Raw genomic sequence first — 16740 nt, forward strand, 5'->3', positions numbered from 1 at the left:
GAAGGGTAATGAGATAACCTCTGCAAATCAGGACTCGAAAATCCTTCTTGACTGAGACTTGGATAGATAACTAGTCGGTCTCAACGCAATGTAGTTTATCCAAACTGAAGGTGCTCCGCGGTCGGTTGATTCTAAGCAATAGTGATGTTTATCCAAACTGAAGATGCCACCGGTTGCCTTCACAATGCTGTTTATCCAAACTGGAGACGTGTTGGCGGAAAAAGAAAATAAAAATCTCAAGTTTCTTGAGAGGTTTCGTGTAGAGAGAGAGTTTGCGTATAGCAGTTTTTGTGTTGAATTGGAAGGAGCTTGAATGATGCACTCCCTTTTCTATTTATAACAACAAACTCTCTCATGATCAAGCTAGAACCACACTCGGGTTAGGACTCCTTAATCTAATCAAACTAGGACTCGGCCAATCCTAATTCAATCGGGACTTTAAACCCACATTTTTAATGAGCCAAATTCATTTCCTGAGTCTTAACATCCCTTGGACTCCTTATCAGACTAGGTCTAGACTACTTCACCTTTATCTGAAATAAGCCTCTTTGTAGTAGGATTCAGTCAACCTTGACAGGGTCGGCCCTTAACAAGATTCTAAATAAACATCTTTAGGCCGAGGATATTTCTAAGCTCGACCCAAAATAACATTTTGGGTCCAAACAGAAAGTTAGGGTGATATTACAGAGACTAACTTGATAATGAACAAGGATCTCCTTCCACATGCACAAGAAAGGGAACATAAGTCCTAAATCGAGGTAACATGGGTGGATTCTGGTACATGGGCGGTCGAGAAACTTGGAATCAGGAAGTTTTATGGCCACATTATCATTTTCTTCCCACCAAACTAGACATCCATTGAGAAGATGAGTACGACCCATGAGGAAAGCTTCTTCTTCGCTTTTGTTACGAACCCTAACCATGGGAGGTTCAGGGGTATGAAGAATGACAAGTTGGATAATTGGGGTAGAAGAGCTAGCAGCCATAATTTGGTTCGAGCATAGGAAGATTGACAGCGGTGAAGTGTAAAGTTGAAGTGCTCTCCAAATGAGATTTGAGAATTTGAAGAAAGTGAAGGTGATGATGTAATGGATATTTAAAAGAGTATATTTTGACTTATCCTACCATTGCATATGGATCGGTTCACCTTAAGATCAACGGACCCTACTGTCACGAAAGGGGATTTCTCGTTTTTCATACGCACACGAGAGACGTGGTGCATCATCATAACGAGGTCAGAAGCATGGAGTTCAAGGTGACACATTTAAGATTGAGGACGCCGCCACCTCAAAAAATCCAAAGGTCATATCGCTTGTGAAAAAATTTGAAGACTAAACAGTACATATTCCAGCTTACTCCGAAAAGCATATTTTTGGTAACGATCCATCCTTAAGGGGAACAAGTTTCCTCTCAGATGGATAGTTAGAGGAAATTGTGAGACCATGATTTTCCAGGGCTAGAGTAAGGCTGATCCGGATACTATTACCTCAGAAGTTCGGTCATGGACTCACTAGCTCTAAGCAGAGTTGTATTAGACGGAGCAGGGTGCCACCATCACCCTATCTTGGGGCAATACGCGGAGTCTAAGCAACTCCATTGGATGACCATTCTTGCTCCGCAAGACACGCGATTCGATAAGGATCTAAACACAATCAATTCTTATAAGTCTTCGAATCCTTACAATCTGGGGATAAACGTGCACTGCAACAAATCACACTCCTCATATGATGCAATATCTACTTACTAAATATCCTCTAGGATTGTCCTGGCTTAGAACGAGGGTTCTATCCTAAAAAGGTCCATCCACTATATAAATACACCCATCTAGTGTTCATCTACGGTAACGTAATCTATACACTTGAATTTTTTTATCCACTGCTTGAGTCTAAGAATCCATTTACTAACTTAACCGTTGAAGAGCCTTTGGCCAGCACACCCCATCGGCCCAAGCTTTGCTTACAGTTGTTTTACTATTACGGGGGTTGCTCAGGATTACATGGATTTATGCTTAACCACTGCTCACGGAGGTGCGCAGGTTTGGTTCTAATAGAATATGTGCTGGTCGTGCTGCAGAGAAGCAACATATATAGAGAAACATTCAACAAAGACAAAGTGTGTAGAGCCACATAACCTCTGGAGCTAATTCTTAGATGTGTGGACTAATGCAAGTGACCACAATAGGAGGAAACAGGTACTTCTTGACATTTATTGATGATTACACCAGAATGTGTTGGGTGTATCTATTAAGCTAAAAATCTCAAGTGTTTGGAGTGTTCAAAGGATTCAAGTCAATGGCGGTACAATTAGGTTATAGAATTAAGAAGCTAAGGAGTGACAGAGGTGGAGAATACACTTCAAATGAGTTTCAAAATTTTAGTGAAGATATTGGGATTGAGAAACAGTTGACAATTGCCTACTCACCACAGCAAAATGGTGTTGATGAAAGGAAGAATAGGACAATTGTTGAAATAGCAAAGTGTATGTTACATGATAAGAGATTACCTTACTCCTTTTGGGTGAAGTTGTTAATGCAACTATCTATATACTTAATAGATGTCCTAAAAAGGCAATGAAGGATAAAACTCCATTTGAAGCTTTTAGTAGGAGAAGACCAAGAGTGAAACATCTCAAAGTCTTTGGTTGTGTGTGTTATAGTCACATCCTTGGACAACTAAGATACAAATTGGGTGAATGTTCATATGGCAAAGTTGAGAAAAAGTACATAGTGTTCATTCTAGAAACAAAGAAGATTATACTCTCTAGAAGTGTTTTATTTGATAAGGGTGATGTTTGGAGTTGGGATTTTGAGAATGAGAAGCCAAGTTCATTTCCTATGAACTTATACTTCAGTGAGAATGTATGTGCAATTGAGAATGATGCAAGTAATCAATCTACATGAGAATTATATTAGAAGGGATTGGTTTTCAAAGGATTACATTCCTTGAATATGTGACTGAAGTTGGTGAAACAAGTTCTACAAACACTACTGCAGTAAAACTAAGGTCATCTATACAAGGTGTAATCCCGACATTACTGGACCTGAGAGATATGAAAATGCAGCTACTAATGAAGCTTGGAAGAAAGCTATGGATAGTAAAATTGAGATGATAAAAAAGAATGAAATGTGGGAGTTGGTTTATAGACCATCAGATAAACCCATTGTTGCCGTGAAATGTGTGTTCAAAATCAAATTAAATTTGGATGGCACCATACAGAAGCAAAAGACAAGGCTGGTTGCTAAGGCCTATTCACAAAAGCCAAAAGTGGATTACAATGAGACTTTTGCTCATGTTGCTAGGCTAGATACCATAAGGACACTTATTTCACTTAAAGCTTAGAAAAGTTGGAAAGTATACCAACTAGATGTAAAATCAGCATTCTTGAATAGAGTGTTAATTGAAGAGGCCTATGTGGATCAACCTAAGGGTTTCATTATGCCTGGCTCTGAAGAAAAGTTTTACAAGCTAACAAAAGCTCTTTATGGTTTATATCAGGCTCCCAAAGCCTGGTATGAAGAGATCAATTCTTATTTCTTGGAATGTGGTTTCCAAATAAGTCCTAGTGAAGCCACACTTTATATCAAAATCAAGGAAGGAGGAGAGTCATTGATGTATCAATATGTGTTGATGATATTGTGTATACATGAAGTAGTATGGAGTTGATAAATGAATTCAAGGCTGATGTGATGAAGAAGTATGAGATGATAGACTTTGGTTTGTTATATCATTTCTTAGAATGGGCATTGTACAGTTGGAACATGAGATTTTTATCAACCAAAGGAAGTATGCCTTAACTCTCTTGGAGAAATTTGACTTAAGAGATTGTAAGCCTGTGAGCATCCCTCTGGCTATTAGTGACAAACTCAAGAAGGATGATGGGAGTGAACTTGCTGACAAAGGCGGATGCATTGAGAGGCTGGGGGGGTCAGCTGAACCCTGAGCATCGGTGAATGTCCATAGATAACTTAAGTGCTGACCCCCCGAGCTTCGTTGAATGTCCATCGATAACTTGGGTGGTGCCCCTTTGAAGATTGGAGTTGGCTTCACACATGCCCTCCAACTGTAAGAGTGGCTCTTCTTCTTCTTATTATTTTTAATAAATATTACTTTGTCAAAACGACATAGTTTCGGACCCTTAGTTTGATAAAAAAAAATAAATAATCACCAAGAGCCAAAAAAAATAAACTTCCATCATTATCATGTGGAGCTCTTTGTTGCTACAGTTGATAAGCAACTTGTGGAATTAAATAGTCATTTTGATAAGGTAATTACAGAGTTGCTTCTTTGATTGGCAAGTTTGAACCCGGATGATTCATTCTCGGCTTTTGATGAACAAAAGCTAATATGTTTTGCACAATTTTATCCGAATGAATTTACTACTTGTCAACTCTTGGCACTTGAAGATCAACTTGGGCATTATATTTTTTATATGCGTTTGGTAGTGAATTTTCTTAATTGGAAGGAATTGGTTGCCTTGCAAAATAATGGTGAACACGGGGAGGAATAGAGTATATAATCATGTGTATTTGCTAATTACACTGGCTTTGGTTCTACCAATTGCTATTGCTTCAGTGGAGAGAGCTTTTTCCACTATGAATATTATGAAGACTCCATTGCATAACCAAATGGGAGATCAATAGTTGAGTGATAGCATGGTGGTTTATATTGAGAGCAACGTTTTTTTCTTCATTTGACAATGAAGCTATAATGCAACATTTTTAAAATATGAAAACACGTCAGGAACTATTGTAACTTGTATTGTTATTTGTTCTATAAGTTATGAATAATGGAACTATAGTTTAATTTTTAAGGTTATTATATGTCTAAGAAATGTTTGTAAACTTTTGTATGTGACCCCCTGGAAATATTTTTCCTGGATCCGCCATTGCCTGCTGATGAAGCAGTTTATAGACAAAATGTCGGAAGTATCTTGTATCTCACTGCCACAAGACCTGATATAATGTTTGCAGCAAGTTTATTGTCCAGATTTATGCGTAATCTAACGAAGAAAAATCTTGGAACTGCAAAAAGAATGCTTAGATATAATCAAGGAACCATTGATTTCATCATTGTTTTCTTGCTGATGTTCATTTTTTCCATCACCAGATAACCGTTTTTAAAGTAATTCAACATAAAGTAAATTCAACTTTTTTATATTTATACTTTCAACATTTGGTAAATAGAGGCTTAAGAAACCAATACTTTTGTTAAATAAAATTAAAGATATTATCCAAGGTTAAAGAAGAAAAAAAGGGCAAGGATAGAAGTAAATAATCACCCGTCAGTTTTTGCAAAATCCTCACCGGGCAAATCTGCAACTTCATTAAGAGCGTTTCTCCACGGCCGTGGCCGTAGCTTTTCTTCCTTATCTTTAACTTGATGGAAGCAGTCTTCGTGTTTCTGAAATGCTTATGCAAAAGTCCCAGACTGATACTTGACATCCGAAGGATCAACATCATAGAATATTGGCAAAACCATTTGCCGCATTGTTTTTTTACACTCCATGATCTTCACCAGCTCCTCAAGCCACCAGATGGAATCCGCATACATCCTTAAGAAGATGATGACAGCGATCCTACACCCTTGGATTTCTTGCTTCACTTTTTCTGATATAGTTTCCCCTATTCTCATTGACTTTCGACTCTGGTAGCTTTCAATGTCCAGTAGAGGTGGTCTGTGAATGTTTTGCGTGTGTCTTCACCACTAAAGCTCAAGAACACGTCATAAAACTCATCTTCTATTGAGGAGAAGGAGGAGAATGATGTGGGGGAGGAAGGTGAGGATGGACATGAGGCTTCATGGGCTGTATTGGTATCCATTAGTTGTTGCTGCACCTGTTGCGATTAAAACTGCAAAACCAATGGTCTTCCAACTTGCATGTCTTGTGTTGCAAAGACAGATAACACACCTACTTTCATAGTTGCAATCTGACAGAACTGTCTGAGTGAGTGTTTGACTAGTCATGGATATGTGAACAACGAACTATGCCCTTGCGTGTTCATTAAGAAGTCACATTCTGGTTTTGCGATTGTTGCAGTTTATGTCGATGACATGAACCTCATCGGAACTCCTGAAGAGCTCAAGAGAACTGCTGCACACTTGAAATCGGAATTTGAGATGAAGGATCTTGGGAAAAATTCATATTGTCTAGGTCTCGAGATAGAGCACCGTTCAAATGGAATCTTAGTACATCAATCGAACTACACCCAGAAAGTGTTGCGTTGCTTTAACAAGGATAAAGTGAAGCTCTCGAGTACTCGTATGGTCGTTCGATCACTAGATGCAAAATGAGATCCCTTCCGTCCAAAGGAGGATGAAGAAGAGATTTTGGAACCCGAAATTCCTTATCTAAGTGCGATAGGTGCTTTATTATACTTAACTCAATGCGCTAAACCCGACATCTCCTTCGCTATTAATCTTTTGGCAAGATACAGTAATGCACTGACATGCAGACACTGTATTGGTGTTAAACACATCTTTTGTAACCTTTAGGGTACTAGGGATTTGGGCCTGTTTTATCCCTACAGATCCTCGAGTGATGCCGCAACCCCCCTCATTCTCGAGTCAATTTCTGCCTTGTTGTTTATGCTGACGCAGGTTACTTATCTGACCTGCAAAGGGTGCGCTCTCAAACGGGTTACGTCTTTACCATTGAAGGAACCACAATATCTTGGAGGTCAACCAAACAAACCTTAGTTGCCACTTCGTCTAACCATGCTAAAATACTTTCCTTACATAAAGCTACTCGGGAATGCCTTTGGCTGAGAGCAGTTGTGGGCCATATTCGAAGCTCTTACGATCTTTACCCTATCGTTGACATCCTTACGATGATCTATAAAGATAACGCAGCATGCATCGAACAACTCAAGAAGGGTTACATCAAAGGAGACAAAACCAAACACATTGCGCCGAAGTTCTTCTCTCATCAACAACAAGAGCATCAGAAGATTGAAGTCACGCAAATCAATTCACAAGACAACCTGGCGGATCTATTCACCAAATCACTACCTAAGGCGACGTTTCAGAAGCTTGCTCAAGGAATAGGTATGTGTAAACTTTCTGAGTTCTAACATTGTTAGTTCTCTTTGGAATTATGTCGAACTCAGGAGGAGTATCTTGAAGTATACTTGCTTGATCTTAATGTACTTTTTTTCTCTACGATTAAAAGCATTTTCCCCTTTGAGTTTTTGCTACCTAACGAGATTTTTGACGAGGCACTCACCTTGGGTTGATCATATCCCTGATGACATATAATAGACGTTTCATTTTACTTTACATTTTCTCACTCACTTTTCCTAAGACTATGGGTTTTGTCCCTACTCAGGTTTTACCATAGCCATTGGGTGTTTTTGTGAGACTTAGTTCCATATGCAAGTTCCTTCTTTGTTTGAGACTAACACGTTTCCAAAATCAGTGGCGACGAGTCGACTTCCTTAACTGTACATGATGCCGAATTTATTTGAGTATTTACACACTCAAGGGGGAATGTTATAAACATTGTATTAAAGTGTGATTATGTAAATCCTAGATTATATTTTATACTAGTTATTCTTTCCTACTAGGACTTATATTCCTTGGAGGAGAATGATTATTCCCTCTCTTATTACTATAAATAAAGGCACTACGTAGGGGGAATAGCACATCCTCTACACAATCCTACAAATACCTCTCTTTCTCTTTACTATTGCTGCCGCACCCCTCTCTCTCCCTGTTAGATAAAATAAGCGACAACATTGGAATAATTGTAAAGAAATCCTAGAATAAATGTGATTGGGATTACTTACTTGAAAGAATTTGTCTTCAATTGGGAATGTATTAATGATAGGATTTAAGGATAATCTTATCATTAAATACCTTAACTTTTTCCACTTGTAAATGAGCTTTGAGCAGTTATAATCTGTTGCATGCATGTCCTAAGATGTTGAGCTGTGCGTGGAATTATTTTTAACTCCACACTGCTGTTGTGCCGGCAAGCTATTTTGTTTGTTATTGATGAACTTGTTCCAAGTTCACCACATCTTAGAAGCCTACTTGAGTGTTCTAGTTAGGCCCCATTGAATGGCTGGTGTTTTGATCACTTGAACATATAGTTAGATATTTTAATAATGTGCTGAAAAACTGATTATTTCATTTTATGACTGATTGTTTGATCACATGGATGTCTACAGTCTGAGGTAGTTAAGGGTTTACAGGATGTCTCCTATAACGTCCTCCGAGGTCAGTGATTCTCAACTCCCTGGCTGTGAGCGAGGGAGCGATCCTCATCGGAACCAGTGTTTTTCTTCTAGCTTAATGCTTTCGAAACAAAACAACAAAGGACATGTTTACGTATCTGTAATCGGAATAAAAATATGCAATTGAATTCTGATTACGGAATACTTCGGTGTTTACTAAACATTGAGGAATAAAAAATGAAATGGGACCTACATAAATTTTGGAATTCAATTTCTTGTATTAGTGGAATTGGATTCCCTACATCTAGGTGGTAATCCAATTGTTGGTTGCTTGGGCAATCGGAATGATACTTTTGTTCCCTTTATGCCCTCACTTACTTTTTTTATTGCCAAAACTATCCTTTATAAACCCATTAACCCTAGTTTAATTATGCACAACTTTTTACTTTTTTTATTTCCATGCTCATTCACATTATACACAGCTTCATGCATATGTCGAAGAGAAAAAACCTACAACTTGAGCGAGAAAATTTAAATATTAAAGTAAGTGCTTAATTTTATAAAAACATAAACAAAAGCATTTTAATGTGTATGAAATAAAAAAGCAATTTAATTTTTTTCTTACTATTATATATTATATCAAATTTTATTAAGAAAAATATATAAAATATTTGATTCGGGACAAGGGCATTTTAGTAATCATATTGGTTTATATTCCGATTCTACTGAATTAGTAAACAACTTTATGGAATTGATATCATTTCTATTCCGATTCCAGAACATTTAAGTAAATAGCTTCAACAGGAATCCGATTCTGACTCCCCCTCATTCCAACTCCTCAATTCAATTCCTCATTTTTCATTTCGGTTACGTGCCATAAATTCCCTAAATATGCTAGGTTTTATTTGTCCTCTCGGTAATGGAAACTTCTTCTTAAGCCCCTTTTACTCCGCGTCAGCAGACTCCTCTCCTTAAATCGTTCTTTATCAGCCCTCCTCACGGCTTTCTTTTCCAGTGCCTTGAACTCATTCTTCTCTGCTGCCTCCTCCTTAAGCTTCTTTTGCTCCTCGTCAGCAGACTCCCCTTCCTTAAATTGTTCTTTGTCAGGCCTTTTTCTTTATTTTTTTTTTATCAAAAGGGCCTAAAGTTCGCTAGTTCATGTATATTTCTCCTGAGTTCCATCTCCATCTTTTCTACTCAAAACTTTGTCCAACATTTATATTCCAACACAGATAAAACGACTCATCCCAAAATTAAAACGTAAAGCTGATTTTATAATACATGTGCTAATTCAGTTCTACGACTAGGCTTCTTAATTAGTTCACCGCCCCAATTCCCTCAGAGCTCCTTATGTCCTTATCACTCATGATTGTAATCCCTTTCTTCTGGCCGGTAGGCTTTATCCTCAGCAGAGACACTAAGAATACCGTTGGCATCAATACTGAAACAAACATCGAATTCAGCAGTGCCCTTTGGAGCTGGAGGAATACCGTTGATCGTAAATTGACCCAGCAAATTATTATTTTTGGTGTTTGTACTCTCACCCTCATAAATGGGTAAATCGATGGACGCTTGATTGTCAAACCAAGTAACCCGAGTTATGTTCCTCTTGATGGGAATACTGCTGTTTCTTGGGATCACAACCCACATGAATGTCTCGCAATACTCTTCCTCACCTCAACACCCAGTGACACAGGCGTGACATCCAAGAGCGAAAAGTCCTCAAACATCCCCTTATCATTCCCGCTCAAGACTGCAGCTAGAACAGCGGCACCGAACGCCACAATCTCATCCGGATTGATGCTCCTCTTGCACAGCAGCTTCCCCTTGAACACATCCTGCAATAGTTGTTGCACTTTGGGAATTCTAGAAGACCCACCGGCAAGTACAACATCATGGACACTGCTTACTTCCATATTGGCATCCTTCAGACACTTCTCGACTGGCTTCATACACTTCTTAAAGAAATCCATATTCAGTTGCTCAAATTTGGCACGGGTAATAGTTGTATAGAAATCAGTACCCTGATACAAGCAGTCAATTTCAAAGTCAGCGGCAGAAGTAAATGAAAGCATCCTCTTTGTCTTCTCACATGCGTTTCTTAACCTCCTCAGTGCTTTAGAGTTTCCACTCACGTCCAAATTATGTTTCTTCTTGAATTGCTTAACAAAAAAGTTGACCATGTTATTATTGATGTCTTCTCCTCCAAGGTGAGTGTCTCCAGCCGTGGCCTTCACTTCAAACACACCATCACCTATGGTAAGTAGTGAAACATCTAAAGTGCCACCACCTAAATCGAATACCATCACATTTCTCTTGCTTTTCCAAAAGCAACCAGCCTTCTTGTCAATGCCATGAGCAATTGCTGCAGCAGTTGGTTCATTGATAATGCGCATCACATTTAAGCCAGCAGTGTTGCCAGCATTTTTCGTAGCCTGACGTTGTGAATCATTGAAGCAAGCAGGGACAGTGATAACTGCATTCTTCACAGTGGAATAGAGGTAGGCCTCAGCAGTCTCCCGCATTTTTGCTAGAACCATGGCTGAAATTTCTTCAGCAGCAAACTGTTTTTCCTGTCCCTTGTGGGTGACCACAATCAAGGGCTTTCCGCCAGGACCTTCAGTGACTTTAAATGGCCAGAGCTTCAAATCACTTTGAACAGTGGCATCATTGAATCTCCTACCAATTAACCTCTTTGCATCAAAAATAGAGTTGGCAGGGTTCCGGATGATTTGGTTGATGGCTGACTCACCAACAAATCGCTCAGTCTCAGTGAAGGCAACACAAGATGGAGTGATCCTGTTGCCCTGATCATTCGGTATGATACACACACGGCCGTGCTCCCACACTGCAACACACGAGTATGTTGTCCCCAGATCAATCCCGATTGCGTGGCCTTCTTCTCCTGCCATTCCCCTCACGTCTTTCTTTTCCAGTGCCTTGAACTCATTCTTCTCTGCTGCCTCCTCCTTAAGCTTCTTTTGCTCTGCGTCAGCAGACTCCCCTTCCTTAAATCGTTCTTTATCAGCCCTCCTCACGGCTTTCTTTTCCAGTGCCTTGAACTCATTCTTCTCTGCTGCCTCCTCCTTAAGCTTCTTTTGCTCCGCGTCAGCAGACTCCCCTTCCTTAAATTGTTCTTTGTCAGGCCTCCTCACGTCTTTCTTTTTCAGTGCCATGAACTCATTCACTTTCAGGATTTCCAAATTTTCAGGTAAATCTGGGAGTGCCCCAACCTTTTTACAATTACCCACCAAGCGTACCATTCGAAGCTTGGAAAGGCCATTGAGGGAAGGTAGCTGGCTAAAAGCATGGCCTCCTAGATCTAAAACTTCTAAAGAAGATAGGCCCCCAAGATCCTTAGGAATTGCTTCATTTGTTAAATTGCAGTTCACAAGCGATAAATGCTTAAGGTTCTTGTGTTGTACCGTTGAAGGGAGAAGCTTGGACAAACTCTTGCAGTCATCGATTATCAGTTCCATCAGGAAGTCCGGTGATAAATAATTAAGGTTAAACAAGTGTGCTGCGGAATGGTGAATCTCGGACAAATCCGGCAACTCTTTGAGTATCAGTTTCTCAAGTTTTATGATTTCTTGAAAGTCTGGGGATCGTGCCAGGCGAGTGGAATGATGCATGCAACTTCCAGTGAGTTTGAGCACTCTCAAAATTTGCATCTTTTGAAATGATTCTGTACTGCAGCCAGGCTTGTCAGATTCATGCAAATCTAAACTGAGTCTTATAATTTTTCCCGTACCCTGTTAGAAATAAAGAAAGGAACTGAGTAAGAAACGGATTATTTTAATTTGAAAAAGATGGCTTATACACACGAAAGCAAGGCTATAAACTGGATTTATGAACTGCAAAAGAGAGGCAGCACCTCTGATAGGCAGCCTTATTATTTACTGTCAGCTGCTGCATTACCTCTTGATCGAAGCCATATAATTGCGCTTACATTTCAGTTGTGTCTTACAACTGTCTACATTGGTTAGTTATCATGTCAGCTTTTGTTACAGGTATTATATTTTTCCTATTGTATTTAAGAAGAGCAAGACCTGTTTTTGTTACTTTGAGATAATTCAATAAATTCAAGTACCTTAGTTCTATCATATACTTTCCTTTCTGTCTCTATTTCTCTTTTCATTCAACCTGTGGTATGGGCTTGTTAATTTCCAATCAAGCATTGTATTGTATATGGTTCTCACATTGGCATACAATTTATCACATGAGGATATGCATGTACTTCCCTTTTGTTGTGAACTAACAGAATTTGATTGCGAATTACTTACAGAGTTGTTCCTCAATACACCTTCTACGTCTTCAGGAACCCGCAATCTGCTACGTTCTTCAGGGTTGCCCGAGGATTCTGCAACCACGATTTCTCTGCCCATGTCTCGAATCATATCATGCATCATCACATTGCCTTCTTTATCAACAGTTACAAGGCATAGCTCATGGAGTTTTTCGATTCCTTTTGCTGAATCACAATGATGATCATTCAATATTTTGAGGACGTAGTCCTTGTTTTTTCCAATAAAGAAACAACAAATACAAATGAATATTTCCTTCACATCATCAGTTAGCCCATCATAGCTTATTTTAACTTTTCCATAAACATCCCAATAAGGCTGTATTTTTAACTTTCCCAATGTGCTTTTCCATTCTGCTGTGCTTTTTCTACATAGATGAGAGCCTACAACTTCAAGTGCTAGTGGCAAACCTCCACAGTAATGAACAACTTCTCGTGAGAATTCAAGATATCCTTCATTTGGACAACGACTTCCAAAGGCATGCCAACTAAGTAGTTCAAGAGCTTCTTCATCAGTCATTGGTTGAACGTTCCTTGTCACATCCACTCTAATTGCCCTCAGCAAATTTGTATCTCTTGTTGTTATGATAATTCTACTCCCTGGCCCAAACCAGTCAGCCTTTATAGCCAATTCATTTAACTCTTTCACATAAAGAAGATCATCAATTATGACAAGTACCCTTAAGCTTCGTAGTCTTTTTTTTATCTCCTTGGTCCCTTGAGCAACACTACTTACCTTTATCATGTTGGCCCTGTCCATGATATCATTCACAAGTTGTTCTTGCAATTCAACCAGTTTCTTTCCCCTCGTGACTTGAAGGAAACTTTTACCATCAAAACCATGATGATATTTGTTGAAAATGGCTTTTGCAACCGTTGTTTTACCTATTCCACCCAAACCACAAATTCCAATCATGCAAACATCATTTGATCCTTCAACACCATCTAAATAATTACAGATTTCTTGCACACGAGAATCTAATCCAACTTGAACAACTGTATAGTAACTGATTTGTTGTAGGTGAGAATCTATTCCAGCTTGCACGTGACAATGTATTCCATCTTGTCCCATGGCTACACCTGAGGATATGCTCTTCAGTTTTCTAGTAATCTCGTCAACAATTTTTGTGAGAAACACTCCTTGATACCTGGTAGTTAAAACCCAAAATTAAAATGAAGTATACTTTTTTTGCAATTGAACTTATACCTTAATGCAATATGAATGCACAGCTTGGGAGTCAAAAGGGTTTGTGCAAAGGTTGAATAGACATGCTGCTGGTGGAGATGCCACTGAGACGGCATCAGTAGTTTACAGTCCAAGAACAGCTCATATGATGGGGGTTCCAAGGGTAGAAAACCCTAGAAGAACAAAGATAAGAAAGGCAATGTGAAATTTGGTGAAAAACCAAACTATGTGCCTGAAGTTGGGGGAAATAAGGAGTATACAAAAGAAGGATGCAAGTACTTGGAAATCTGCACCATGGTGAATGTTGGTTTAAAGGGAAACCTCAAATGGGGTTTGTTAGACTATAGGCATGTCAGGATCACGTGTAGCCTAATGGCTAGATTCCCCTTGTATACCCTCACACTTCTTGCGTGAGTTTTCAATGGATTCAGTGTGTGTGTGTGCGCACTGCAAGAGCCATGTACTCTCTGAAACATTCTCCATTGATTTCATCCTCGTTTTCTTCCTCAAGTTCATTTTTCCATCACCAGATAACCATTTTTAAAGTAATTCAACATAAAAATAAATTCATCTTTTTTATATTTATATTTTCAACATTTGGTAAATAGAGGCTTAAGAAACCAATACTTTTGTTAAATGAAATTAAAGAAATTGTGCAAGGTTAAAGAAGAAAAAAAAAAAAAAGGAGAGGATATAAGTAAATAATTACCCGTCAGTCTTTGCAAAATCCTCACCGGGTAAATCTGCAGCTTCGGTAAGAGCGTTTCTCCACGGCCGTAGCTTTTCTTCCTTATCTTTAACTTGATGGAAGCGGTCTTCGTGTTTCTGAAATGCTTCTGCAAAAGTCCCAGACTGATACTTGACATCCGAAGGATCAACATCATAGAATATTGGCAAAACCATTTGCCGCATTGTTCTTTTACACTCCATGATCTTCACCAGCTCCTCAAGACACTGGATGGAATCCGCATACCTCCTTGAGAAGATGATGACAGCGATCCTAGACCCTAGGATTGCTTGCTTCACTTTGTCTGATATAGTTTCACCTATGCTTGTTGACTCCTCCTTGTCAATAAAGGTGTCGACTCTGGCAGCTTTCAATGTCCAGTAGAGGTGGTCTGTGAATGTTTTGCGTGTGTCTTCACCACTAAAGCTCAAGAACACGTCGTAAAACTCATCTTCTATTGAGGAGGAGGAGGATGTGGGGGAGGAAGGTGAGGATGGACAGGAGGCTTCATGGGCTGTATTGGTATCCATTAATTGTTGCTGCACCTGTTGCGATTAAAACTGCAAAATCAATGGTCTTCCAACTTGCATGTCTTGTGTTGCACAAACAGATAACACACCTACTTTCATAGTTGCAATCTGACAGATGCAAAAGATAATTTATGTAACCGTATGTAACTGTCATTGGAAGGCAAGTAGGAAGAATAATACTTCCATCCTTCCCGTCCACCTACAGATAATAGTCCAGTTGTAAGTTTGTAACATACTCATATCATACACTACAAAACTTTTCAAGAGAAATATATCTAATATAAAAATGAAAAATACTACTAATTCTAAAAGACGTAGATTACAATTAAAAAAGATGCTAGAAACGATTTATTTTTTATATACGGAGATTAGATACAAAAACATAGATAAAATTTTCACTTTTAGGATTATATTACAGTTATTAAATTTTCAGTTTTATCAGAGACTTAACAACAAGATAAAATTCTTTGACCTTTTTCCAATCGAGTCGAATATTTCTAATAATAGCTCACGAAATTACATTTATATTGAATTTTATCATTTTTTTTTTCATTTATATGGATGACTAAACAATCTCTTAGGTCGAATTAATATTTCCACAAAGAATATTAATAATAAAAATAAACGATTCCGATTATTGCAGTGAAACGATGTCTCAGGAGGAGGAGGGAAATATTGACCAAATTACAAGTCAAGTCCAAGCCCTTGGTTTCAGCCCAAAAAATAACAGAGTGAAAATGCTCGATCAAAGACAAATCCAACAGCCAAGTAAAATTAAGTGAGAATTCCAGAACTAGATAAGAAAAATAAAGACGATCGAAAGAGAGAGGAAAACCTGTAAGATCTTCAGCCTCTGACGGATAAATAGAGGTTTCCCCAATTTGCAGAAATAATTCGTGGGAGGGAGGGAGGAAGGGAGGGACGGAGGACGAAGAGAGAAAGAAGGATGATATGAAAATTATTGGAGAGTCAGACAAACGGTGCAACGAGAGAGCAATTTAAAATGTCAATTGCAATTTTTGTTTAACGAGAATCAGGTAGCCATCAATGGACGTCCTGTCACTTTATTTCTTTTTGTTTTTTTTTTTTTTTTTGGAACAATCAATATTATATAGAGTGAGCTATCACTAACGTAGTTCAAATTCGCATTTGACGAGAATCGAACCTAGGACATCTTACTTAGTAGAGGAGAGGAATATCATTAGACCGAAGTACTAAGTGGTCTGTCACTTTATTTCTTAAACTCATTTAAAATGTCAATTGTGTTGCAGTCTTATTAGATTAGAAATGCAATTGTGTAAATCCTATCATATCTAGCATATCCTTGTGGAATTTTACCATATCTCTTAGACTAGATATTAGGGGTCGTCAATTTAGAAGAATTGAAGAAGATCAACAGACATAAATTAATAAGGGGTGTGTGAGAAGTAAAAAGGAGTGTGTAGATAGCACACCTCATATATTATCATTTTAGAGTTGTAATCCTATTAGGGTAAGACATTTACCTTCTCTACTACAAGAGATAAAGGCACAATGGGGTGAGATAAGACACACCTTACAATTACACATCTCTCTCTTCGCTCTTTGCACCGCACTCTCTATGCCCTTTATAATTGTTTAGTAAATTATGACTACAATACGTTATCAGCACACTCTTGACGCTACGCTATAAAGAGTTTGATCTTAAATTAGGGGAGTACTACATTTTAATCATTATTTTTATGATTATTTATTGAATTGATCTACATGCTATTGATTCAATTTAATTTTTCTGTGTTGAACGTGATACAACGCATTAGAGATGCAATTTCATCTTTCCAA

General features: G+C 38.4%; 1 protein-coding gene across 1 annotated transcript; it reads right to left on the reverse strand.

Moving 5' to 3' along the window:
- Positions 1–9676: 9676 nt before the first annotated feature.
- Positions 9677–15855, reverse strand: LOC137719700 (uncharacterized). Its single transcript, XM_088685191.1, has 4 exons — positions 15755–15855; positions 14372–14934; positions 12457–13624; positions 9677–11925 (listed from the first exon to the last, which is right to left on the reverse strand). The coding sequence occupies exons 2-4, from the start codon at positions 14917–14919 to the stop codon at positions 9811–9813; spliced, it is 3831 nt and encodes a 1276-aa protein (XP_088541317.1). The 5' UTR covers positions 14920–14934; positions 15755–15855; the 3' UTR covers positions 9677–9810.
- Positions 15856–16740: the final 885 nt, after the last annotated feature.

This window comes from Pyrus communis, chromosome 15 (assembly GCF_041283825.1).
Source record: "Pyrus communis isolate YQ-2024b chromosome 15, ASM4128382v1, whole genome shotgun sequence".
Taxonomy (NCBI): domain Eukaryota; kingdom Viridiplantae; phylum Streptophyta; class Magnoliopsida; order Rosales; family Rosaceae; genus Pyrus; species Pyrus communis.